This window comes from Struthio camelus, chromosome 3 (assembly GCF_040807025.1).
Source record: "Struthio camelus isolate bStrCam1 chromosome 3, bStrCam1.hap1, whole genome shotgun sequence".
Taxonomy (NCBI): domain Eukaryota; kingdom Metazoa; phylum Chordata; class Aves; order Struthioniformes; family Struthionidae; genus Struthio; species Struthio camelus.
The window spans coordinates 1813851-1839200 of NC_090944.1; the positions used below are offsets into that span (position 1 = coordinate 1813851).

General features: G+C 49.1%; 2 protein-coding genes across 11 annotated transcripts in view; one reads left to right on the forward strand and one right to left on the reverse strand.

Annotated features, from left to right (window-relative positions):
- Positions 1–4754, reverse strand: part of HADHA (hydroxyacyl-CoA dehydrogenase trifunctional multienzyme complex subunit alpha) — a 25976-nt gene extending 21222 nt beyond the window's left edge. Inside the window, exons 1-2 of the mRNA XM_068936659.1 lie at positions 4599–4754; positions 32–73 (exon numbers count right to left, since the gene is read on the reverse strand). Coding sequence (XP_068792760.1) covers positions 32–73; positions 4599–4686 — 130 coding nt within the window. The 5' untranslated portion in view covers positions 4687–4754. The remainder of the gene's footprint in view (positions 1–31; positions 74–4598) is intronic.
- On the forward strand, positions 4696–22371 carry HADHB (hydroxyacyl-CoA dehydrogenase trifunctional multienzyme complex subunit beta). 10 transcript variants are annotated; one of them, XM_068936668.1, is made up of 16 exons: positions 4696–4957; positions 7101–7175; positions 7555–7596; positions 9114–9213; positions 9841–9885; positions 11201–11300; positions 12584–12671; positions 13225–13412; positions 14796–14976; positions 16057–16178; positions 17647–17726; positions 17818–17865; positions 18016–18103; positions 19966–20040; positions 20529–20693; positions 21561–22371. In XM_068936668.1, exons 2-16 carry the CDS (start codon positions 7109–7111, stop codon positions 21594–21596), a joined length of 1425 nt encoding a protein of 474 aa, XP_068792769.1. In that variant the 5' UTR covers positions 4696–4957; positions 7101–7108; the 3' UTR covers positions 21597–22371. The 10 variants fall into 10 exon arrangements, with proteins under 10 accessions (XP_068792769.1, XP_068792768.1, XP_068792763.1 ...); XM_068936667.1 differs by having other exon boundaries at positions 4697–4957; positions 9117–9213; XM_068936662.1 differs by lacking the exon at positions 4696–4957 and adding an exon at positions 4963–5084 and having other exon boundaries at positions 9117–9213.
- The last annotated feature ends 2979 nt before the right edge of the window (positions 22372–25350 follow it).

A 25350-nucleotide genomic window follows, 5' to 3' on the forward strand; every position in this document is an offset into this window, starting at 1 on the left:
ATCAACTCACATACAAAAGCTTTACGCTTACCCTGAAGAACAGTGGAGGTGGAGATACCACGGCAAGCATAACCTAAGGAAGAGATGTTGCAGATGTTACAGGCATTCTCGGTAAGCTTTTAAGGTGATCTCAGCTCAGATCTTAATATACTCTCCCATCTTCCCTTATCTGCCGAGGCCGGTGTTTCAGAAAATCCTGAATACCGGCCAGTTCCTTCTGCTATGGCTCGACCTGTGCCACCACCAGAATTCAGTGGACTCCATGCTACTGAAGTGACATTGGCAGGACAGATCCCACACGGGACTTTCCAATAACAGGAATGCCAAACTGAGGGCAAAAATCAAAACCTTTTTACTAAAGAGCTGACAACAGATTAAGCAGGGGACCTACGGAGGGGTTTTGACATTAGGCGTGCACGGTTCAACACTTCTTCACATGCTAAATTAGAGAGACCTTACCACCCTTTGGACACTTTCAAGCCTGCGTATAAAGTTCTCCCCAGACTAAATAGAAATGTCCTAGAATATCTCTGCAAAAATGCACTACTATGCCTGTAAATGTTGGCATTCCAAGTGTTATTGCACAGATCACAGGAAACATAGCTGTTAAGCCACAAAGAAACAGCACACAATGTTTATTCTCTCCTCCACAATCTATCAAGGCAATGGTTGATCCATCTCTACAAATTACATACGCAAGTACCTAGACAAACTTGTCTTGTTTTGAAACTTGCTCTGAAAAAACAGCACGAGGGATGACCAAAATCTGTATAACAGTGAAATGCTACTTTACTCGCACAAATATCCCAGATTCCCCTTTCCTGCCAAGAATTTGTATTCTGCCTGATGATCTCTCACTACGCAAGCGAGTCTCAGTTCTGTTCAAACGACCTTGATCTTGACTGAGAGGATCACCCAACGCAGATCTAGGCTGAATCTCTGCCAAAGCTGTTTGAATTCTCAAAGTCTAAAAGTGTTACTTCTTAAGCAACGTACTGTACACCTACCAATTGGAACACAGCCATTTACTACGCAGCACTGGTAAAACGCTCGGGGCTGAAACAATCCCTGTCCCAGCAGCAAGAAGGCAGAAAACCCAGGAGAACGAAAACAACCTTAAAACCTTGGCCTGCACCTCGCAAACAGACACGCTTCCCTCCCCACAGCCCCGGGCCACGGGCTCGGGGCTAGAGCTCCTTTGCACTTTGACCCTCTTTCCACTTTGTCACAGGTGCTGGCACTGGGGAATGACCTTTGCGCTCCATTCCCCAAGCCCAGGACACCTGGCAGGATGCCACGGGCTGGGGATGGAAACTGTGTGTCAGTCCGTCTCAACAGACTTCTCTTTGATGGGAGCAGGGGGTCACGTACTTGCGATACCATTTTATAAACAAAGCGTGAACTGGTTTCCACTCCAAAGCGGCTTTAAAATATTTATGGGCCTGAACAAGGCCCAGACTGCAATTACTCAGGTCAACATTAATTTCCTTAGACTTTCTGTGCACTAAAGTCGGGTACTCCTGGAACGAAGCACCAGCTCTCATTTTCCACAAAACAGAGCATTGTCTGCCAACAGTTTCTCCACTGACGTACGCACCTCAGCAGAATCCGATGCACTTCATTGGGTTAAAATACCACAATTAGCAAGCCACCCACAGAATCACAGAATGGTGGAGGCTGGAAGGGACCTTCAGAGATCATCCAGTCCAACCCCCTGCTCAAGCAGGGTCACCTAGAGCAGGCTGCCCATCCAACTCCACTACATTAGCCAGGTGAGCACTGAACAATCCTACTGAACGTCTTCACTTTAATCCCTGTATTACTCCATAGTGACAGGCATGGCAGGAACGAGAATCAGATCAAACAAACATCCCAGCTGCAGATCAAGTGATAATGCTTTCCTCCCACACCCTCAGTCAGGCACCTCCTAAAGGTGGGGTGGGGGAAGGAAAATTTTCCAAGAAAATTTTAAACCTTGAATTCCACTTTACCTTTCAGTTTTAAAACAACAGATACAGAGCAGGAAAAAAAAATCATCAAGGGCAAGACAGAACAAACCTCACCGCGTTTCAATATAAGCTCTTTTGGGAAACGTACTGCTGTTAGAGTAACAGTTGCTTATTATTTGAGTGAGGTTTTTTTTTTTTAATTATAACTTTCTGTGTGTTTTTCTTGACAATATTTTATTTTAGGGTCCAGTATACTCTTGGAAAACAATTTCTACGTCTAAAATTAAAAGCACATTTATGCAGTCACAGTACAACTGCTTTAGGTTTTGATTTCATTCAGAAGGAGCTGTGATAACTTGCCAAGATTGAAGCCAGAAAAAACCTCTTCCAAATTCTGTAGGAATAACAGCAGGCCAGATGTACATTTCTGCCATTTTATTAATGTTCATTCTAGAACTAAAAGCCCTGAATATATATTCAATTTTCACTATTTCACATTCTTTGCTCTTTGGACAAATGAAAGACTGTCTGTACAAAGGAACACCAAACACTTCAGAAAATTGTTCTCAGGATTTAGCAGAGAGCTTCAGAAGCAAGCAGGGAATGGAAAAGCCCCCTTTCAAACAATCTGGCTGGGACCTGTTTCGTCCCACTTTCTCTTTCCTCTGTCACTTCCTTGGCTGCTTCCTTGTCCTGCACTTCCCCTTCCTGCCTTTCCATTCCCCCCGAAGCAGCACATCACTTGAAGGGGGAACATCGTCCATAGATGGTTCACGAGGAAAGGCTTCTTGTAGTCCTGGACTGGGCAAGCGCCAGCAGAACAGAAGAGCTGAAGCTCACGAAGACGGCTGTACCTGCGAGCTGATCGCACTGAGCACTGAACTGCGAGCCGCAAGACGGGAAACTTCCAACAAACTGAGCTATTTACTACCACCTCTGGGAACCTGTCAGCATATGGTATGATATATACATAATATACATATACATACGGAAGAGCAGGTAAGGCTAGCTCTTAAGCTTGCACGGCCTTCTGCCTACTTACTGCCTTTTGCAGTTCTTTTTTGGGCTGCCCGTGATAGATTCGCATCCGTTTTGGCAAATACGTTGTTACGGAAGAACAACACGTAGAAAGACTGCTATTAATTATGTCGCATGACGTGACATTAGCCACAGATAGATAGACAGATAGTCCTGACAGCGTTCCCGGAACAAAGTATTTGTAATGAAGAATATTGCCAGTTATAATGAGAAGCCCACAAGAGGCTGTTTAAGCAATCTCTGGAATTACTACCGATCTGCTCGTTATCAGTTGCAGTGCTCTGCTCTTCTAGCGATGAAGTCACATATAAACTTGCTCCAATCCTGCATGTAAAACAGGCATTAGGCTTAAATGAAACACTGCCTGACTTCAGCTCTACATTGACACCAGACCCTAAGGCCCTTCAAAGCAGAGAAATAAGAGCTTGTTTCTAATAAGTCTTAACCTTAGGCCCTCCCCAGGGGCACCTTGCAACTCCTTTCTTTGGTACCTCCGGGACAAAGCACCAAGACTCAGCCGCCAGCAGCCATCGCGCCCAAGCAGGAGGGGGCTCGGGCTCAGTCAGCAGATGGCAACGGAGCAGCGGTCGATGACCGGGACGCTTCTAAACGTGACCTAGACGCGGCCCAAAGACAGCTGGCGAGGCCCCTGCAGACACAGGCACGCATGGGGACGGTGCGTTCCCTCCGCCACGCAGGGACACGGGGGCCCCCTCCCCTCAGGGCCACGCGCACAGACCCCCAAGGACAGAGCTGTCCCCCGGGGGGGCACGCACGCACGGGCGGGGGCAGAACACCCCTTGCCGTGGGCACGCGTGGGAAACCGCTCCTGGGGGACAGCCGCAGGACACCCGCGCGCAAGGGCATGGGGACGCCCCCCCCCCCACCCCGCCACGCACGGATACTGGGGACACGCGCAGCGTGCCAGGACGCGAGCGCACACCCCCTCCCCGTAGGGTCAGCTCGCAGGGCTGCAGGGACCCTCTAGCCTAAAACGTGCCCGCGGGCGAGGACATGGGGACGCCGCCCCAGGGAGGCGCGTGGGAGCACGTCCCGCGTGGGGACACCAACACGTGCAGGCACACCGCTGTCCCCCAGGACGCCCGCGCACCTGGGGGATGGCGGGGGGACACCTGGACGCCCTCCCCCCCGGGCAGGTACCGGCTGTTGGGACACCAGCCGCCCCAGGGACACAGGCATACGGGGGCTGTCCCCTCCCTAGAGCCCCCCAGAAACACGAACACCCGTGGATGCCTCCTAAGAAGACCCCCCCCTTCCTCAGCGACACCTCCCAGTGACACCTAATCCCTCACAGTGACACATACATACATGAGCTCAGTAACCCCTGTCCCTCACCCCCCCCACCCCGGGGACACGCACGCGCGTGGGCACCCCCCCGGGGACACACACACGCGAGGCCCCACTTCCCGGTGCCCCCCCCCGTGCGTGGCCCCACCGCCAGGTGCTTTCCGTGCCCCCACAGCGCCCCTCAGTGACACGCACACGCGTGGGCACCGCCCCGGGAGGCCGCGCCTCCTCCTCCTCCCAACCGCCCGCTCGCTCGCTCCCGGCCCGGCGGCGGGGCCCCACGCTGCCGTCGCCGCAGCTCACCCGGGGGCCGCTGGCGGCGGGGCGGGCAGTGCTTGGCGGCGGCCATGAAGCGCCCCAGGCTGCCGATAGCGCGCACCGCGGCCGCCATCTTTGCTGCGCGCGAGGTCGAGTGAGGGAGAAGCGTCGCGGGCGCCGCCGGGGGCCTTCGGCGCTCCCTGTCCCTCCCTCCCTCCCGGCCCCGCCCCGCCCGCGCCTGCCCGCGCCGCCAACCGCTCCCCCTCCGCCGCCAACCGCTCCCGCCCTCCTCGCTCCACTCTTCTCCCCGCGGCGCCTCGACCGTCCCTCACCTCCTCCGAACGGGAGCGGGCGGGCGGAGCGGCGGGAAGGCGGACAGCCGGGCTGTCAGGGCTGCCGTGTCGGTCAGGCGCGCGTCGGGGCAGCCCGCGCGGGGCGGGGGGAGCGGGGTCCTTCCAGAGTGGCAGCGCGGTGGCGGCGGTGGTGGCAGGAGGGCGCAGGCGGCGGCGGCGGGGCCGGGTCGGGCCGGAGGTGCGCGGGCGACGGCGGCGACGGACCTCATGGGGCGGGGGGGGGACGCGGGACGGAAGTGGGGTTTGCGGGTGTGAGGCGTCCAGAGGTGTGTGAGAGACAGCGGCGTGTAGGTCGGTGTGGGGGTGTGTGTGGGGGGGGGAGTGTGTGTGGGGAGGTGTGTGTGTACGGGAGTGTGTGGGGGGGGTGTAGGGATGTGGGGTGTGTGGGGAGGGGAGTGTGTGGGGGGGGTGGGGGGGAGTGTGTGTAGGGGGGTGTGGGGGGGTGTAGGGATGTGGGGTGTGTGTGGAGGGGAGTGTGTGGGGGGGTGTGGGGAGGTGTGTGCGGAGGGGGGTGTGGGGGGGTGTAGGGATGTGGGGTGTGTGTGGAGGAGAGTGTGTGGGGGGTGTGTGTGGGGTGTGTGGGGGGTGTGGGGAGGTGTGTGTGTAGGGGGGTGTGGGGGGTGTAGGGATGTGGGGAGTGTGTGGAGGGGAGTGTGTGGGGGGGTGTGGGGAGGTGTGTGCGGAGGGGGGTGTGGGGGGGTGTAGGGATGTGGGGTGTGTGTGGAGGGGAGTGTGTGGGGGGGGTGTGGGGAGGTGTGTGCGGAGGGGGGTGTGGGGGGGTGTAGGGATGTGGGGTGTGTGTGGAGGGGAGTGTGTGGGGGGGGTGTGGGGAGGTGTGTGCGGAGGGGGGTGTGGGGGGGTGTAGGGATGTGGGGTGTGTGTGGAGGGGAGTGTGTGGGGGGGGTGTGGGGAGGTGTGTGCGGAGGGGGGTGTGGGGGGGTGTAGGGATGTGGGGTGTGTGTGGAGGAGAGTGTGTGGGGGGTGTGTGTGGGGTGTGTGGGGGGGAGTGTGTGGGGGGGGTGTGGGGAGGTGTGTGTGTAGGGGGGTGTAGGGATGAGGGGAGTGTGTGTGGGGGGGTGTGGGGGGGAGTGTGTGGGGGGTGTGTGGGGGGTGTAGGGGGTCTGTGTGGAGGGGAGTGTGTGTGGGGGGTGTGGGGATGTGGGGGGGAGTGTGGGGGGTGTGGGGATGTGGGGGGGTGTGTAGGGGTGTGGGGGGTGTAGGTGTGGGGGGAGTGTGTGTGGGATATGGGGGGTGCGTGTAGGGGTGGGTGTGTAGGGGGGTGTGGGGGTGTGTGGGGTGTGTGCGTAGGGGGTGTGGGGATGCGTGTAGGGGTGTGGGCAGGTATGGGGAGTATGAGGGTGTGTGTGGGGGGGTGTGAGGGGGTGTGTGTGGGTGTGTGGACATGCATGTGCGCCCGTGGTGTTTGTGAAGGGGTGTTTGTCACGCGCCAGGGCTGTGGGGTGTGAGTCGTGGGTGTGTAGTGCGGGGGGGGGGGGGCGGTGTTAAGCGTTAAAAGCGTGGCAGGATGAGGCGCGTCTTATCCGGAGGCAGCTGAAGAGCAGGAGCAGCAGGGGCCGGTTTGGCCCTCCGCAGGAAGAAGCGCGGCTGGGGGTTTGTCCGCAGGGAAGCCTTGCGGTCCCGCTGCGGAACGAGCACGGAGAAAGCCGCTGGGGGAAGCTTTTGGGGTGGCGGTGGCCAGCTCGTTCTGCTTCCCGTGGGGATACGCCACGAAAGTCACTGAGCTCAGAGTCAGCAGTTGAAATTCAGGGCAGCGGCACGAGGTTGCGCCAAGGAGCGCGCGTTAGGAGAGTCATGCTGGCGGGGAGATTGGCTGGGCTCTGGGACAATTTTCCAGCGGGGAAGTGGTGGAACGGGTATTGCGAGGGGAATCTAAAACTGTGCTGGCTGCTGCGCTGCTGATAGTGATAGTACAGTGCTGGGTCATCAGCGAGATGACTGCTTATTTACAGCAATGTTTGCAAGCCGCAGTCATAAGTCAGACTTCTCACGTGCTAGATGCTGTTCAGAAAGTACAACAGAATGTAATTCCCTGTGCTGCTGCACTTGACTGCCCTTGATGTGTCTTCTCTTCCTCTGCTTTTTTGGCTCTGTGTGAATCAAGCAGTATGCTTACCTTGAAATTGTTCTGAATAAGCCAGATTGGACTAATAGCAGTCTTTCTTCACCTCTCTAGACCTCAAGATGACTTCCATGCTGACCCATATCATCAGAAACCTCCCTGCTTCCTCAGCATGGGCTGCCAGGGTCTGTAAGTATCTTTATGTTCATTAGAGACTTGAACTGGTAGGTCATAAAGTTCTCTTTGTTTTAAGCATTACGTTTGGCAGGGACACTTTTGTCTGAATCTCTGTTACGTTATGGTTTTTTTTTTTTTTTAAACAACTAATTCTGTTGTTGACGTATTTGTTGTTTCCCAGATCTCCCAATATGGGAGGAATCTCATGTTAACTGGTAATATGTACTATGTTGTTTTTATGAACACAGTAACTTAAAAAAAAAACCTTGCAGATATTCAGGTGCACTTGTATTGGAACTTCTTTTTTTTTAACGTTTCTTACAAAAATAAATAGAAATGTTTTTATAATTATAATTTGATAAATGCTCCTTTTGTGGTTCTTGTTTTTCAGCTGCAAGATCACTCAGCTGCTCTTCACAGTTACAGGCAGCAGGTAAAGTGAAAGCTTCAGTGGGTTTCTATTAGAGACTATTTTTGAAGCTGCCTCCCTTTTCCAGATACTCATTCTACATAGATCTCAGAAACACAAGGCAGACTTCGTTAATTCTAGAGGGCCCTTCTAAAGTTGCAAAAAAGTAAAGCTACAGGCAAAACAGTGTTTCCAATAAAGAGTCCTCTAAACATCTGAATCTCCCTCACCCCCAACAACTGTGCCTGGTCTGAAGCTCGTGCCACATTGTCACCTGATAGATTGCTATTTCTAGGATCCTAGACAGAGAGGCTAAGCTAGGAGGTTATAAGCTGTCTGGTTATAACCAAGTCTCTTGCCCGGGAGGGGTGGAGGTTGCCCCTGACTAAGAGAGGCTTGTGGAATTAGCTCAAAGGTCCAGTAAGACCTATGAGAGGCTCAGGTCTCAGTAGAGCGGCTTAGTGTGCACAATTACATTGATTGTTAGATGTGTGTGTTTTTAAGCCGTTTGGGTAGTGTGGGGTTCTGGGATGTGTTCTGGGGTCACTCAGGTGACTGTGATGCTTTGAGCTGCCTGGATTGCAAAAAGACAGCAGCCCCCGCTTGTCTCCTTAGCTTCATCTGGAGAACCCTCTTATATGACTCAAGTTTAGTGCTGGAGTTTCATACTTGTGCTTTCACTTGCTTGAGCACAGTATTTAGCTGGATTTAATCTGCTTTTACATGCCTTTTCCTTTTCTGGCTTGTAAATGCAGCTGCCTCATGCTGCTGTGTCTGCTGGTTAAGAATTGTAAACCTGACTGCATTAGGAAATTCTCATTGAGCTCCTTGTTAATCATCTCTCTAGAACAGCACTGACAGTGGTGTATTAAATGATGCTGTATCATGGCGTTGCTTTGTCTCAAACCTGAGATACTCCCAGGCATTATGAGGGAGTAGCAAGCTACCCACAACAGCTTTGTGCCCTCTTTTTGCTAGTACTTTCCTATGGAAGTGAAAGTTAGTTGACTTCTTGCACTGTGTTTTTATTTACTCTGAATTATCTCACCTTTGCTGTGCAATAGGAGCACATAAGTGAGCAATTGCTATGGAAGGTGGATTGTTTCCAGTCCTTGTTGCTTCCCGAGTGAAAGACTTTGAGGTCTTACCCTGGTTGCTCGTCTTTGAATTTGGTCCGCCTCATTTATATCCTAAGTCATTCAGCATTCTTGGAGGTGTCTTTTCCTGCGATATTTTTGTCAGTAGTAATGGAGTTTGAGGATTATGTTCCTTTATTCTGAGCTGTGCCATTGCCTCGATATAGCTATGGATGAATCTCTCTGCTGATGAGGGAAGCTGAAATTCTGTGTTGTTAAACCATTTTTCACAAACGGCATGCTCAACCAGACAGGGACAAGATTTTGCCTCGCATCTCCTACCTACTCTACTTTTGTCTTATGCACCAAAGGGGACTCTTTCCTGAGTTTTCTAGTAGCTCTAACAGGATCTGGCTTTAAGCTTGCTCATATTCTTGGCAATAATTACTTAAACTTCTCTCTAAGCAGTCCAGCCGAAGAGTAAGAAGACATTAGCCAAAAGTGGCGTGAAGAATATTGTTGTGGTAGAGGGTGTCCGTATTCCATTTTTGCAGTCTGGCACCTCGTAAGTATAAAATAATAAGAAAATACTTTGACTGGGTTAATAGTAGAATCTTTTGGTGGAAAATGTGGAATATGGTTTGCTATGTTGATTTCAATATAGTTACTTTTGTACATAAAAATACTAAGATGGCAAAGTTAGGCTGCTGACAGTTTTTCCAGCTTATATTATGAAAAAACGTGGCTTGAAGAAGATTGGCCATGAATATGAATTCAAAGGAGAATGCAGATTTGTGCTGCACATCTGGAGGAGCCCATTGATGCCCCTGTAGCAGATAAAGCAAAGCGTTTCACAAAACTAGCAGGACAGGGGCGGAGAATCTGCTGCAGACTCTTCTTATTAGACTATTATACCACCAAAATCACAGCTAAATTAGGACCAGAAGGAATATCTTTATTCTATTACTGTTGCTTTTCAGTGCTTTAGTATAGTGAACGTATGCTGACTTACACCTAGATAGTCTTTGTAACCGCAGCTATGAAATGTTTGCTTATGAATGCACTGTCCCTGTGATTCAGAGCATTTCTGGTGTCTTCACCAGTTCTGTGCTGCTGGTGTGCACTTACAGTGAAGAAGACGCCTGCGTTGGTTTCTGACACTAAGTTTCTGCCTCTCTCCTTGAACTTCCAGGTATGCGGATCTTATGCCACATGACTTAGCCAGAGCAGCATTGCAGTAAGTAAATGGACTGTCAGAAGAGCCCAAAAAATTGTCTTCTGCTGGACTCCAGGGTGCTGGTACAGTGACTTCAGCTAAGCTGAGAGCCAAGGTTCTAGTTTTGTTGCTAAACAATACGATCCAAGTGATTCATTTTTCGTGGTCTGCCACTGCCTTAGTAGGGGGTTCAATCAGTAGAGCGTACAATAGACTCGTGCAAAAGAGTATTGTTAAAAGGAGATTGCATTGTTGTGTTGTTTGACTTAATTTCACTTGATTTGGATTCTGACTGTGTATGGTTTTCTAATACAGAGGTCATAGCTACTATCTCAGTGTGCCTAAAGTTCAAGACAGAGACATCTAAGTGACATGGTGATTCAAAGACAACTAAGTGAGACGGAGAGTAACAAGCTAATTCTGTTGTCTTGCACGTTGCTTCCATCCTGCTGTGATTTGACAAGAGCTGTAGGTCACTAGCCGTGTTTTTTTAATTAAGAAACAGGGCAAAAACAGGACATGCTGTCGAGAAGAGTACTGTTGACAAGGCATGACTTGGGGGGCATGGAGATTTCAAGTCACAAGGAAGGATTGTGAGGTGTGGGGTTGGGTGCAGTCGTGCCAAATCTGAATGTCATCTTTGGGGAGCCAGAGGAAGGCCAATTAGGTTGACATGCAGTGTGTCAAGTGTGTGAGGGCTGTGCCACAGAGATTGAAGGCTGAGGTGGTTTTAGTGCACTGCTGGAGAGGAGGTCTTTATTGAGATGTTTTTACTTTTGTTTGGTGTTTTTGTAATGCATGAAACTACATTTGAATCGCACTAGCCTTAATGAATACCCCCAATGGGATTTGCTGTCTTAGCGTATTTGCCAAGATGTTTTGGCAAATGGTGTGATATGTTTTCTAATGAACTGTGAAAACTTAACTGCTCATTTTCTGTGTGTCTTTATGAGACTAATACATGTTCCTACACCGAAGGTAATCGGCTTTGTTATCCCTAAGCCCTTATTCCTTTAATTTTGATATCAGAATGCTCTGAGTTAGGGAAGGTATTAACAGCCGCTTCTCTGAGGAAAGAAGAGTAACTGCTTTCATGAAACTATCTGTGTAGTCATTTATATAGTGATATTATTGCTATGATTATTTGCAGTCTATAGTCATTTGCATCTTTCATCAAGTATATGTGCGTGAAAGATTTCTTCTGAATTAGGGATACAACACGTAGCTCTGTTGTTGCCTTGGTTCTCTGGCCCAGCTGGTAGAAGATGGATGTTTGAAAACCGTGGTGAGGTTATTGCTTACCTGGTACGAATTCTGTTTGTTTCTCTCTTCTCAGAGGGTTGTTGAATCGGACCAGTGTCCCAAAAGATGCTGTTGATTACATTGTTTACGGCACAGTTATCCAGGAAGTGAAAACAAGTAATGTTGCCAGAGAGGTGGGTTATGTGCAGCATTTCTCCTGTAAGCCTGATTTAAGCAGCTAGCATAAAGATAACAAAACCTTATGAAAGATAATCTATTTTTGCAGTTCGTTTAAACATGGTTTGGGAATATAAGCTAGTTGAGCAGTAGTATTGTCCATAAAATAGCTGTGTGGGACTCTGCCTCCTCTTGAAATCTACCAGAGATTAAGTTTATTTTGATGCTGTGAAGCTTGATTCTTCCCTTAAAGGGGAGCTTTTATTAATGATTAGCAAACATTGTTAATGATTGCTGATCACTCAACTCTTACTGCCGGTTGGACTTGAATGCTGGCTTGCCAGAAGTACTTGAGAGGATCCGAGCATGCTGTGATACGTTTCTATATTGTGGTATTTATTTATTTTAGTTGGCTGATCAAATGCAGCGTTTGAATGATTTGAAACGTAGTCGCTTGGCTGCCCTTTCTTCTGGCAGGCAAAAAACCACAGTTCATATCTTGCACAGAGAAAGAACCTGCTCCGCTAAAGTAATGTTATGGAGATGACATGTGATTTTTCTGTAGTCTGAAGCCTTTCCTGATATTCCTTGCAACCACCCAAAAGTGTTACGAGCATTACGTAACCCGTCGTGGAAAGACTTACGAGGTGATCAGTAACTCCAATTCCGTTGGCAGCTTTATCCTTGTATGTGCAAATACTTGCTTTGGTCACATGCCAGTCAGATGAAGCTGTGGTTTAATTTTAACCTGGGAAGAACTGTTGAACTTTAAACTAGTTGGCCATGTCTCAACTAGGGAAGGTCCTCCTGCAGGCAGTTCTCCTGTGATGGGAGCCTGTGCTCTCAGCTGGGTCAAATGACACACTTCTTTCTGGCGAGTTTGAACTACAGGAAGTGTTTTCTGTTCTGTTCAGAGCAAGTCACAGTGCCTTGTACTCAGAGGTCTATCTAAATAATTCTTTTCGTGTGCTGCCTTTGCAAATAAGGGGAAGCAAGAACAATGTGTGTTTGAAAGCTCTTTTTGGAATCGTGATGTGTGTAATTAATTTGTCCCTTTATTAATGGGAAAGGCTGGTGGTTGTCCCCAGAACTTGCTTGAGAGCCTGGACAGGTGGGCAGCTGCCCTCTCCTCCTGTTTCTGGAGTGCATCCGGGGAGGGGGGGATGCAATAATTGGTTGGATGGAAACTTGATGCACTTGTTTTCAGCTTAGTCTGCAAAGGTGTGTTACTGGGCAGAAGGCAGCTCTAGCCCCATGGGGGCAGAGGCATAGGTTTAACAGTCGTTCTTTATGCTCGTAGGCTGCCTTGGGAGCTGGTTTCTCTGACAAAACTCCAGCCCACACAGTCACTATGGCTTGCATTTCTTCAAACCAGGCTATTACCACAGGTATGTTGGCTGGAAGAACAAGTTGCGTTTTTGAAAGCTAAGCATCCAAAGAAATTCTGGGATGGAAGGGAAAAGTTTTTGAACCAACAAAATATAGCACAAACTGAGTATCTGCTATAGGCCTGCCAGCAGCTTGACACCATTTGCATTCAGCAGTAGTCTCTGTTCAGTGTCCGTGTTAGTTTGAGAGGTATAGACTCAAGCTCGATAAGGAAGTTGCTGCCTTTTAGGCAGGCTCCTGTCATCTTTGATTTAGCCTAAATTGAGTGAAAAATTGAGACTCAGTTACTATCCTGAATCACTAGGGAGACTGTTCTTCCACCTGCCATGTGTGACAAAGAGAAGCGGAGGTAAAATTGCAGAGCTAGTATGAGTCAGAAAATGTCTGTTCAGTCTGCTCAGTCTCTGTTTAGCCTGTGTTGTGTAACTTGGCTAAAGCTAGAGGCTGGAGGAGGAAACAAAATGCAGTAACATCCAAGGACATCTGCTGATACTAATGTGGTAAGTGTTACTTCTCCCCGCAGTTTTCATGGGAAATTGTCTCGTTCTGTAGGTGTGGGTATGATTGCAGCTGGCCAGTGTGATGTCGTCGTAGCGGGGGGTGTGGAGTTAATGTCGGATATTCCCATTCGTCACAGTAGGAAGATGAGGAAGACTATGCTCACGCTTAACAAAGCCAAGACTTTGGGCCAGAAGCTCTCTCTGATTTCCAAAATTCGGCCTGACTACTTTGCTCCTGAGGTAATTTTTTTAGGCATTTAGCTATTTGAGCTGAACTGTTCTATAAGGAGGTGCAAAATGAGTTATCTCACTAACAAGCTTAAAAGGATTTTAAAAGGGGTGAGATGGCTTTCTGTGGCTCACCTTTATTGGATCTCTGTCATCCAGTGCTTTAGGTTAGAAGTGCAATTGATTCATGCAACTTCTGTACCATTCCTGAATCTCTCCTTTATTTTAATTTGTTTTCTTACGTGTTGGTCTTCAATAAGCCTAACTTGTCTCAAGATTTCAAAATGCGCGCCTCTTTCTGCAACTCCTAGCCCAAATGTATGCTGGAGACTCTACAAGTAGAAGCATTTTTTCATCAAATAAAGCTTTTGCAAGAGTCCTAAAGGGTCAAAGGAATTTTTGTTTCCTAAATAGTAGAAGTACCACACTTAATATACTGAGGATATGTTCCTCTCTGATATTGAAGTAACTGTTGTTTGATTCATGCATCTGAAACAGGCATTATGATGGCTCTTCCTGGCCAAATCCTGCCAGGTACTGAATGGGTTCAGCTCACACATGTGGGCTGCGATGAGAACTGGCAGTCTTCTGGTTAATGTCAGGAGTTTGCTATAGAGGGAGCTACTCTTCTCTGTCTTTGAGATCATGAGAAAGGTGAACCATGAAACGATAGAGATGGGAAGGAGAAGCGTTCCCTCCTTCACTATCAGTGAGTGAACTGAGCTCGTCGTGAGAAACTGTGCATTCGTGCTGCTGATGGCCTCCTTTAGCTTGAGTGCCGGGATGCACAGAAGTGCAGCGTACGTATAGCCGAGATGAGATCAAGTCCAAATAAGTTATGGAAATTGCAGGCTTAAATGCATGCAGGAATTCCCTGTGTGCTGCTGGAAAAATAAAAGCTCAGCTGAACATGGTAGCAACTAAGTTCACTCAGCAGCTGCCTTGCTGTCTCTTGTTTTGCTTGAGGAGGTCTTTGGCATGGATTTTTAAGGTCATAGGATGTGTTGTTTCACCTTGACCCAATAAGTCTAGTCACCCTTGATAGCGGAGTCTGTAGCCTCCATGTTAAATTCAGAGGGCAGCTGCTCTTCGTTCCCTGTGTGCAACTCCAATACAGTTCTTGAGTCCCTGGGGCAAGCAGCAGTGTGGATCTCATTTTATCCATCATATGCTTTAAAAGTGACAGCTCCTCTAATACATTTGATTGGGTGGATTCTGGTGTGTTACCACGTGTTATTTGTGTAAACAGTAAGTGCTCTATTTAATGGAAGGACCTCATTGACTGATTATATAGGGCTTAACCGACTTCTGAACTTTAATCATGTTTCTTAACTGCCTGTAACTGCTGCGGGGACAGGTGTTTATGTACGCTGACTTTACTTTTCCCTTGTGTAGCTACCAGGTGTGACAGAGTTCTCCACCAACGAGACTATGGGCCACTCTGCCGATCGTTTGGCTGCTGCTTTTGAAATCTCCCGTGTGGAGCAAGATGAGTATGCCTTCCGTTCACACACGCTAGCCAAGAAAGCCCAGGATGAGGGCTTGTTAGTCGATGTGGTACCCTTCAAAGTGCCAGGTAAAACCGCAAGTGTTTTGTAGCTAGCATGTGGTAGTTCAATAAAGAAATGTTTTATGTAAAAAAGGAGAGGAAGAGCTGGGCTCGGGTTCATAGTTTTCTGTGCATCTCAGTTATGGATTTTAACTCTTTGATACGCAGCCTATTTCTTCCTGAAGAAATACTATCTAAGACCATGTTTCTAAACTGTTCTTGCATGTCTAAATCGTGTAGTACCCATCTCCTCTCCCTGCTAATGTGTCGAGAGAGCAAGGAAAATTGGAACTGTTTGACGAAGAATCCCTCTGCTCTTTGAGTCATACAAGAGAACCAATTTTTATACCCTCAACTATTAGCGGCACATAGTAAGCCTAATTAAATCCTGGTCGAATAAATCAGGAGCTGATTTGGAAGACCTGAAATGTGATTCACTTGGAAGACTCCAGGTCACTCGGCAACACGGTCATTGCTCAAATATGAAACAGTTTGGGGACAAATTTTAAACTACCCCTTCTTTGGACTGATTTCCACCCTCATCCTCTGATCAGCCAATGGGAGGGCTTTGGTCTAGTTGTTTTTACTTCGTAGTTAGTTTCCTAAAGAGACCTTACCTATAGATCCACAGTTACATGGCCTTTAAGCTAAAATTGATACTTTTTGTAAACTGGCTTATTTAAGCAGTCAGTATAGCTGAAGATGAATATATTTGTTTCCTCATGGTCTGACTTCCTCAAAATTTGGGACACAAGCGTGTACTGATTTAGAAACAATTCTCCAATTTAGATTTTATAATCTAAATTTAAATTCTTTTATCAGCTGAGTTTTTCCATGTGGTAATTTTTTCTTATGTAAGTAGACTTCAGCACTTCTTTTTTTGATCTTTAAAAAGAAAGTAACGTAGCTTCAATTTTTTAAGTGTTAATCTTTAGCCATATTCAAATTATTCTGATACCATTAATGAATTTTTTCCCTTTTTTCTCCTCCCACTTGTCATGTAAAGCAGAGTTTTCTGAATTTTTTTTCTGGACTTCTGATGTGCAAATTTGTGTATGTTGCTCACTTTCTTAATATAAATACTTTTTTTTTTTCTTCCATCAACAGGCAAAGATACGGTTACCAAAGATAATGGAATCCGTCCTTCCTCAATGGAGCAGATGGGCAAGCTGAAGCCAGCTTTTGTCAAGCCGTATGGAACAGTCACAGCTGCCAACTCATCCTTCCTGGTAATGCATGTTACCATCACTGTGTGAGCTAGAAGGGAAAAATGTCTGTTTTACCCTCTGCCTCACATAGGTACCCAGATTAAGATGATATAATCTATTTAAATGAATTGGCTCGTTTGTGAGATCACCTGTTTCAAGACTTTGCAAAGGTAGCTTTGAACTGCGTTATCATCTAGTGAATTTGGGTGCTGGATGGATTGTTTCTATTTAAAATCCAAAACTAAACCCCTGAAGTTTTGCCATGTTTTACCTGTTTGGGTTTTGGTGACTGCTTTTTGAAGAGCACAAAAGGGTTGACGTTCAAAGGCACATGTAGAAATTCTGTCCCAGGATGGGATTAATCATATTTTAAATCTAGAAGTTGGTAGTTTAAAGTGATGAGTGAACTCATCACTTTAAGGCTTACCCTGAAATCCAGAGGGCTGGGAGAGATTTCTTTAGCATATTTCTGACGAGCTCCGTTGTGTTCTGCGTGTCTCCCTTTCTCTAGTACCTTTAAAGGGAGCCTTTTAGATGCTGAAATCTAAAGTAGTTGCGTAAATTAGGCTGGGTGAATCTGAGCCCCAGTTCCTGTGACTCAGTAGAAGGCGGTTGCCACAGAAAGTCTCCCAAGCTCAAGAAGGCTTGAGGTTACAGTCTTGTTCTTGCATGTGGCCCTGATAGATTCTTGTACGTTTAAAAGGCAATGGTACACTCTGTAGTGAGTACTTCAAAGGAAGCAAGTAACTAATGCTGGGGCTCTTTCAGCTGCAATTACGCTTACTCTTTAGGGTTCCTGGGGACTTAGGAAAGCCTGGTAATGCCATAATCTTGGTGGTGTTAGGAACTATTGAGTTAGTATGCTGTACACAGCAGACCTGTAGGCCACCTTAGGGATGTTATCCCAGTAATAAGTGACCGTGAGCCAAGGGCATCATGTTTGTTTTTGCAATGTGGTGAACCCATGACTTGTGTCATCCCAGAATTATATTCCAGTTTTGGAATGGAGCTGAACAGAGAGGTTAGCATTTGGGAAAACCAGCTTGTCCTTAGGGTTTGCAGGGCACCTCCGTCCTATTTGAAATGAGAAAGAGTTTGGGCATCTGGACTGTAGTGAGGTGCTTTAGCAGTGTGTGTACTAACATCATTCAAAGATCGGCTATCCACCTGCTTAGTCATGCAGACTTATTTCTTGTCCCATACCATAAGGCTTCTGGAGGAGATAAATAATTCCTCGTGAAATTGTCCTCTTGTGTGAGGCCTGTGCCTGGTTATAGCTCTTTGGCAAACAGTTATTCATCAGAATGCAGCAGCCAAGTCCTCTCTGAACATCTTGGGATGCCATGGCAGATCCTGGAAGCTCTGGTTATGTTTGGGGTAATTTTTTGCCAGCTACTCTACAACAGAGTTGTCAGACTTGTTTTGTGTGCACAGCGTGATTGATCTTCAGGCAGTTACCTCACTGGGTTGGTTTATCTGCCTGTTTCAGACAGATGGTGCTTCGGCGATTCTGCTCATGTCCGAGGAGAAGGCTCTGGCCATGGGATACAAACCAAAGGCCTACCTAAGGTAAAAAGGGAGTGCTCTGCATGGCCTCTGAAATCTGCTCTTGCTTCCTTCCTCTCCTCTTTCTGTTACTAATAGCATTTTTTCTGTGCAGGGACTTTGTGTATGTGTCCCAGGATCCAAAGGACCAACTGCTACTTGGGTAGGTGACAATAATGAAGAGCATCCCCAAACAGCCTTGCTATTATGCATCCTAGAGAGGAGGAATGTAACGTGGCTCGCTGTGGAAAAGGGGGCGATACTGTGAGGAAACATGTTCATGTTTGACCTCTGTTTCTTAACTCTCCTTCAGCCCAACATATGCTACTTCCAAAGTGCTAGAGAAGACTGGTCTAACCATGGCTGATATTGATGCATTTGAATTTCACGAAGCTTTTGCTGTAAGTAACTCTGAAACTCTAAGGGCATGTAAAGCTGTAAAATACCGTTCTGTAGACTTCTGTTTTCATGTAGGTGAAAGCTCTTATTAACGCTTTCACTAAATGTAGAGCTACATATAGATACAAATGTAAAATTACATCTATATGTAATATGTAAGTACTTTATATATTTTAAGTATATAACTAACATTTTATAGGTTACCGTAATCTATGCTGAAGGTGACTTATGTTGCTTGAAGTCACCAATTGAGTGCAGATTCTTCTAAAACAACCTGGAAAAAAACTTCACCACGACCCTTGTATGGAAAAAAACCCCCACTTCTCAAGTCATCTACTAATTGGGTTGGGGCTATGTATTACTATGGTGAGACGGAATGTTAATTTGACAGTGTATTTCTCAAGCTAGGTTTGAGCTAATATTGGGGTGATCCTGTAAAATGATTTTCTGCTGTTGGGTGTATTAGGTCTTTTGGCTGAAGCTAATCTCAAGATATCTCCTAGCAGTATGTAACTAGCACTGCCTGTAGGCTTTCCTGTCGTTATGTGGAGGACAAGAAGGTGATCAGGAGTAGTCAGCATGGATTCCCCAAAGGGAAATCATGCTTGACCAATCTGATAGCCTTCTATGACGGAATGACTGGCTGGGTAGATGAGGGCAGAGCAGTGGATGTTGTCTCCCTGGACTTCAGCAAGGCTTTGGACACTGTCTGCCATCACATCCTCCTAGGTAAGCTCAGGAAGTGTGGGCTAGACGAGTGGACAGTGAGGTGGATGGAGAACTGGCTGGCTGGCCGAGCTCAGAGGGTTGTGGTGAATGGCGCAGAGTCAAGTTGGAGGCCTGTGGCTAGTGGTGTCCCCCAGGGCTCAGTCCTGGGTCCAGTCTTGTTCAATATATTCATCAATGACCTGGAGGAAGGGGCAGAGTGCACCCTCAGCAAGTTTGCTGATGATACTAAACTGGGGGGAGAGGCTAACACACCAGAAGACTGGGCTGCCATTGCGAGGGACCTGGACAGGCTGGCGAGCTGGGCCGAGGGGACCTCCTGAAGTTCAACAAAGGCAAGTGCAAGGTCCTGCACCTAGGCAGGAATAATCCCCTGCACCAGTACAGGCTGGGGGTTGTTGACCTGCTGGAAAGTAGCTCTGCCGAGAAGGACCTGGGAGTGCTGGTGGACAACAAGTTGAGCATGAGGCAGCAGTGTGCCCTTGTGGCCAAGAAGGCCAATGGCATCCTGGGGTGCATTAGGCAGAGTGTTGCCAGCAGGTGGAGGGAGGTGATCCTGCCCCTCTCCTCAGCCCTGCTGAGGCCTCCCCTGGAGTACTGTGCCCAGTTCTGGGCTCCCCAGGACAAGAGAGACATGGCACTCCTGGAGAGAGTCCAGCGGAGGGCTACCAAGAGGATTAGAGGGCTGGAGCATCTCTCCTATGAAGAAAGACTGCAAGAGCTGGGCCTGTTCAGCCTGGAGAAGAGAAGATTGAGAGGGGATCTCATCAAGGTGTACAAGTGTCTGAAGGGGGAGTGTCAAGAGGATGAGGCCAGCCTCTTCTCCGTGGTGCCCAGCAACAGGACAAGAGGCAACGGGCAGAAACTGAACCACAGGAAGTTCCATCTGAACCTGAGAAAAAACTTCTTCACTGTAAGGGTGACAGAGCATTGGAACAGGTTGCCCAGAGAGGTGGTGGAGTCCTCTTTCCCTGGAGAAATTCAAAACCCGTCTGGATGTGATCCTGGGCAAAATATGCTCTAGGTGACCCTGCTTGAACAGGGAGGTTGGACTAGATGATCTCCAGAGGTCCCTTCCAACCTAAACGATTCTGTGATTCTGTTATCCCGGTTACAGTTGCTCTCCTTTCCCTTCTAGGGGCAAATTTTGGCCAACCTGAAAGCTCTGGATTCAGACTGGTTTGCACAAAACTACGTGGGCAGAAAGTCAAAGGTAAGGATGCAATCAGGAAGCTTTTATCTTTAGTTCGAGTATTATTCAAATTCCACGTGGCAGAAAGGTATGCTAGTGCTGCGAAGCAGGGCTTCTATTATGTTCAGTGAGAAGTAATATTTCTTGAACTTTGGGTTAGCAAATCCCAATATGAGCAGTTTCTTTGGGAAATGGTGGTATTCCTGTTGACAGCAGGAGATGGAGATCTCGAACCATAATACTAATAGCTGGGAAGGAGGGAATTAAAAGTGATGGGAGAACCTTTGTCCTTCTGCATACCTTCTAGCAGCTTGTGATATACTTGACTGCAGATGAAGCAGTAAAGCCTTTGGCATGGTTTTGTACTGTCGTCAGGTATTTCTACATGCTAAGGAACAACACGTTATAGCAGTCCAGGCAGGCGTTGTAGGTTTGGTGGTGCTGTGGCAAGGCCAGGCAGTCTCTCCTTCCAAACTGGTGATTGTGTGTCTTTGTGTGTGTTTTTGCAGGTTGGAGCCCCACCTCTGGAGAAGTTCAATAACTGGGGTGGCTCCCTGTCACTGGGACATCCTTTCGCTGCCACCGGTTGCCGTCTAGTAATTACTGCTGCCCATAGATTGAAGAAGGAAGGAGGACAGTACGGTCTGGTTGCTGCCTGTGCTGCAGGAGGACAGGTAGTGATGCTGTGTGGTCTGTCCTGTCCCCTCTGAAGAGGGGCAAGAATTCCATCTCTGCTCCTTTTGGTACTATGAAGTCCTGTCCAGTTGCATCAGGTCTGGGATAGCTCTGACGTCTCTTGGCATTGGGTGCCCATAATGGGGGCAGCTCTGAAGTGCCGTGGCCTTGAGCGCTCATAACGCCCTCCAGCTCGGCTGGCTGCCTCCTTAGTGCAACTTAGTTCAGTAAGCTCCCTCCGTTTCCGCTTAAGAGACTCTGCAGCTTAATATCAGAATCATTCCTGTGTAATGGCGAGCGCAGCCTGTCACTGCCTGTGTGATGTGAAAGGGAAGGAGAACCTTTCTCCCTTGTTCTGAGGGTTTTGTTTGCTGACTCATTTATAAAGACTGCCCAAATTGTGGCACGTGAGGATCCTTCTTCTAATCCTGGGAAGAAAGATCTTCACACGAAAAATGAGGGTGAGAGGGATTGTACCAGATTTTCAGTGACTCTTGAGACTTCTGGATGGGAGCCCTGGTTGAATGTTGTAGTGCCTGCTGGCAGTTCTGTAGGGACCTAGCATAGCTGGCCTTCTTGTAACCTAAGGGCGCTGGTCTGGACGTTGTCTCCTCACTGCATTGCTTTAAGAGCTAGTTTGGCCCTCAGACCAACCTGGCGCTTGGCCAGCCTGAAGCACACCTGTGTTATGAAGCCATCAAACCACTGTCTGCAGAATATTGTTAGTGAATTGGCCCCGGGTTTTCATCTGCCCTTTTGTTTTAATATGGTTAAGAGGGTTAGGAGGCAGGCATCTCGTACTGACTGCGTGTCTGGAACAATTAGCCCTGTCTGTGACCGTTCTTCTCTCTCTTTCTTCATTTCAGGGGCATGCAATGATAGTGGAGCTTTACCCTCAATAATGGAACAAGGGGCTGCTGAATGGATATTCATACGTCCTGTGCCTTGCAATGCCATTTCAATAATCACATGTGTACAATCCTTCTGAGGATTTTTGGTGGTCTTTGTAAATATCTTCTAGCTACTCAGAATACTACTAATGCTGCAGAATGCTACTGATAATTTTCAACCAATGAACACCCACTAGAAAATATTCCCTCTCCCTGGAAAAGTTACTATGGTTCTTAGTCTGTCGAGGGTCCTTGTAACTAAACAGATTTCCACTGTAGATCTTCTCCCCACCAAATCTTGCTAATAGGAAGAATGATTCCAAAACTTTGTACAAAAAATTAAGTTTGGAGTTAAGGAGAACTGTAAAGTGTTGAAAGTCTGCAGGCTAAGATGTGAGCTGATGTGCCTTGTAGAGAGTAACAGTTATTTTGAGAAACAGATTCAAACTGAACAGGCTGACCTGGCCTGCGAGGAGGAAGTGGGCTGCAGGGTGTCAAAACAGCACTGGAATTAGCAAATTGCTTCTGAGAAATGAGCGTCGCTGATGTTAGCCATAACATAGTGACAATACACCAGAAAAAACAGAAAGTTTGACCGTTTCTTTTCCCCCTTCTGCTTGCCTGCAGCATATGGACTTTTTCTGTGCTGTTTGTTCTGAGGGCTCTGTGCTCTGAGATGTTACCAGGTACCTGCTTACTGATCTCTTGAAAATGGGACACAGACTGTCTGAAATCTGCCCAGAATTCACCTTGAGCTCCAGAGCCTAAATAAATCACCACAATGACATGTGTTTTGATGAGAGGGTTTTTTTTTTTTGATAATTCCTGCTTCTCTGTAATTCCCTAATTATGGATTTTCAGTGTCTAGCATTTTGAAAATGCAGGAACGCCACTGTGCCCTGCTCCTGCTGGCCGTGGCGGTACCTGGAAGCGGGCGTCGAGGTTGCCTCCCCGCCGCGTCACAGCGGCTGTTCCTGTGTTACTGAGAGTTTACAAGTAAAACGGGAGATGGGGAGCTGACCCAAGTCACGATGCTGGGGCTGTGCTAGCCCTGTGGTGTCCCGCTAGACCGCGGCTCCTCTTTCCGAAGCTCAAAGTTAGAGGTGAGCACTCTCGACCGTTGTCTTTGAAAGCAGCTACATGTCCTCTTTAACCTTAACGTTTTAAAAGCAGCGGGTGGATGTCAGACAGGCCCAATCTTGTGCTTAAAGAGCCTGTCATTGGAGGTTGGACTAGACGATCTCCAGAGGTCCCCTCCAACCTCGACCGTTCTGCGATGCTGTGTGATTCTGCGAGTGTGAGGTTGTAACAGTCTCTCTCTGATGCCAACACACAGAGATGTGCTACTTCAATATTTTGTAAGTTATCTTTCTTATATTTAAAAAACAAACAAACAAACAACCATGAAAACGCTGACAGGGACTGGCTGCTGTGCTGGAGCTGTTGGCGGCGGGCTGCTCTTCGCTGTTCCCTGCTGCAGCTGGTTGCCTGGGTGCGGGCGTGTGTATAAAATACATTTTACACAAAATGGAAAACAGTTGAGTTGATTTTTTTTTTTTTTTTGATTTCCGCCCTTCTTTGAAGGGACTGCGATGCGTCTTTAAGAACGTAAAGTTAAATCTGAAGCTCCTGATTTCATCTTTTTCCCCAAAAGCAGAAGTTTCAAGGCTTTTATGATGTGAAAAAGGAGAAAAGTTCAAGGAAAGACTAGATGCCCTCCGCCAGCTGAAAGCCACCTACCTCTTCAGAAACCTGCCACATGGAAGCATTTTAGAAGAGAGAATTAGAAGGTGTTTGGAAGAGATTAAAGTTAGTCTATTAATAATGTGAGTGATTATGTCCAGCTCTGTAATTGGCTAAATGCTGTGGGCTAGTTATGCTGAAATATCCAGAGCCGGTTTCCCGCGGAGGTTGAACAAGCAGGTCCTGAAAGGTGGAACGGGGCTTTCGAGGAGAACTCGTTAAAAAGGACTGCGGCTGCTGCGGGGGCTTTTCAGGGGACGGCGAGCTGTGGGCGACCGTACCCGTGGCACGCAGCGGGGGGGCTCATCCCCGGTGGCGAAGCGTTGGGAGTACAGTGCTGCCCAGATACCAGGGTGACGGGCAGCAGCGCAAACTGAGAGCCACTGTGGGATGGGGCTGCCCGGCCACTGGCTCTGGTGACCCCGTTAATGAACCCCCCCCCCCCCATTTGCAGGGAAGCTGGATCATCCCCAGGGGATCCCGCAGCACCGTCTATGGAGATGTGGGCGGCTGGGGTGGTGGGGCTGCTGCGCCGCGGGGAGTCCCGAAGTCACCCTCCTTCCCCATTTTGGGGAAGCCCAAAGGTGGAGTGTGCCAGCAGCTCCCGGCCCCGGCGACTGCCACCAGTTTTGCACCGTGGGGACCTGCGGTGACCCATGGAGGGATTGCTCCCGAATCCCTGCCGGAAGAAAGGCCGTCCCCGGCGGAGAGGAAGCCCTGCCTGCCGCAGGGCTGCCTGAGACCCTACCCGGCCGGGGCTCCCTCTGCTCCCCTGGTGCCGAAGGAGCCTGGGGCGTTTTGTGGGGAAAAGCCCGATGCTGAGGCTGGTTTTTGCAGCCTGCTTTGAGCTCCAGCTCATGTTTCCGGGCTCAGCTGAAAGGCACTTTCCTTTCTTCCTTTGCAAAGTGGCTCTACCGCTTCCCAGGAGGCCCCCGGGGAGGACCGCAGGGCCAGGAGGAAGGCGAGGGCCGGTGTTGTCCAGCGCCGGCCCCAGCCAGAGGCCTGGAGGGCAGCGCGGCAGCCCCAGCCCGCGAGCAGGCTTGCAGCCGTGGCGGCTGGTGCTCCCGTCGACCAGAGCAGGCAGAAAAAGAGCTAAAAACCAGAACGTGGGAGGAAATGCTGTCCCCCCTCTCCCAGCACACCCAGCCTCCCCCAGTGCTTAAATGGGAGCTGCCACAGGCTAAGGTGGAGGACGTCGAGGGAGTCCCAGTCCTGCTCTCTGTCCATGGAGCACCCACAGCCGGGCAGACCCCAGGCAGCCAGTCCTTCTGGCTGCCAAGCATCCCCCAGAGCTGCCTGAGCATCCCCCAGGGCCACCCGAGCATCTCACAGAGCCACCCAAGCACCCCCAGAGCCTCCCAAGCATCTCCTAGAGCTGCCTGAGCATCCCCCAGGGCCACCCGAGCATCTCACAGAGCCACCCAAGCACCCCCAGAGCCTCCCAAGCATCTCCTAGAGCTGCCTGAGCATCCCCCAGGGCCACCCGAGCATCTCACAGAGCCACCCAAGCACCCCCAGAGCCTCCCAAGCATCTCCTAGAGCTGCCTGAGCATCCCCCAGGGCCACCCGAGCACCCCTAGGGCTGCCTGAGCATCTCACAGAGCCTCCCAAGCATCTCCCAGAGCCGCCTGAGCATCTTCCAGGGCCACCCGAGCATCTCACAGAGCCACTCAAGCACCCCCAGAGCCTCCCGAGCATCTCCCAGAGCTGCCTGAGCATCTCCCGGAGCTGCCTGAGCAGACCCCAGGGCTGGCCAAGCATCTGCAGGGCCGCTCGAGCATCCTCCAGAGCCTCCCCCAGGGCAGCCCGAGCATCTCTTGGAGCCATCCAAGCATCCCCCAGGGCCACCTGAGCAGACCTCAGAGCCTCCATCCCCCAGAGCCATCCAAGCATCCACCAGGGCCACACGAGCACCCCCAGGGCCTCCTGAGCATCCCCCAGTGCTGCCCAAATATCTCCTAGAGCCACCCGAGCATCTCCAAGGGGCCACCTGAGCATCCCCAGCGCCACCACGACGAGGACT

What these genes read in the sequence shown, in the direction of transcription:
- HADHB (XM_068936668.1), top strand. Translation starts at nt 7,109, where the DNA reads ATGACTTCCATGCTGACCCATATCATCAGAAACCTCCCTGCTTCCTCA. An exon ending in CAAGTAATGTTGCCAGAGAG is followed by an intron (nt 11,301 to 12,583) that starts GTGGGTTATGTG and finishes TTATGCTCGTAG; the next exon opens with GCTGCCTTGGGAGCTGGTTT. An exon ending in CTGCCAACTCATCCTTCCTG is followed by an intron (nt 16,179 to 17,646) that starts GTAATGCATGTT and finishes TGCCTGTTTCAG; the next exon opens with ACAGATGGTGCTTCGGCGAT.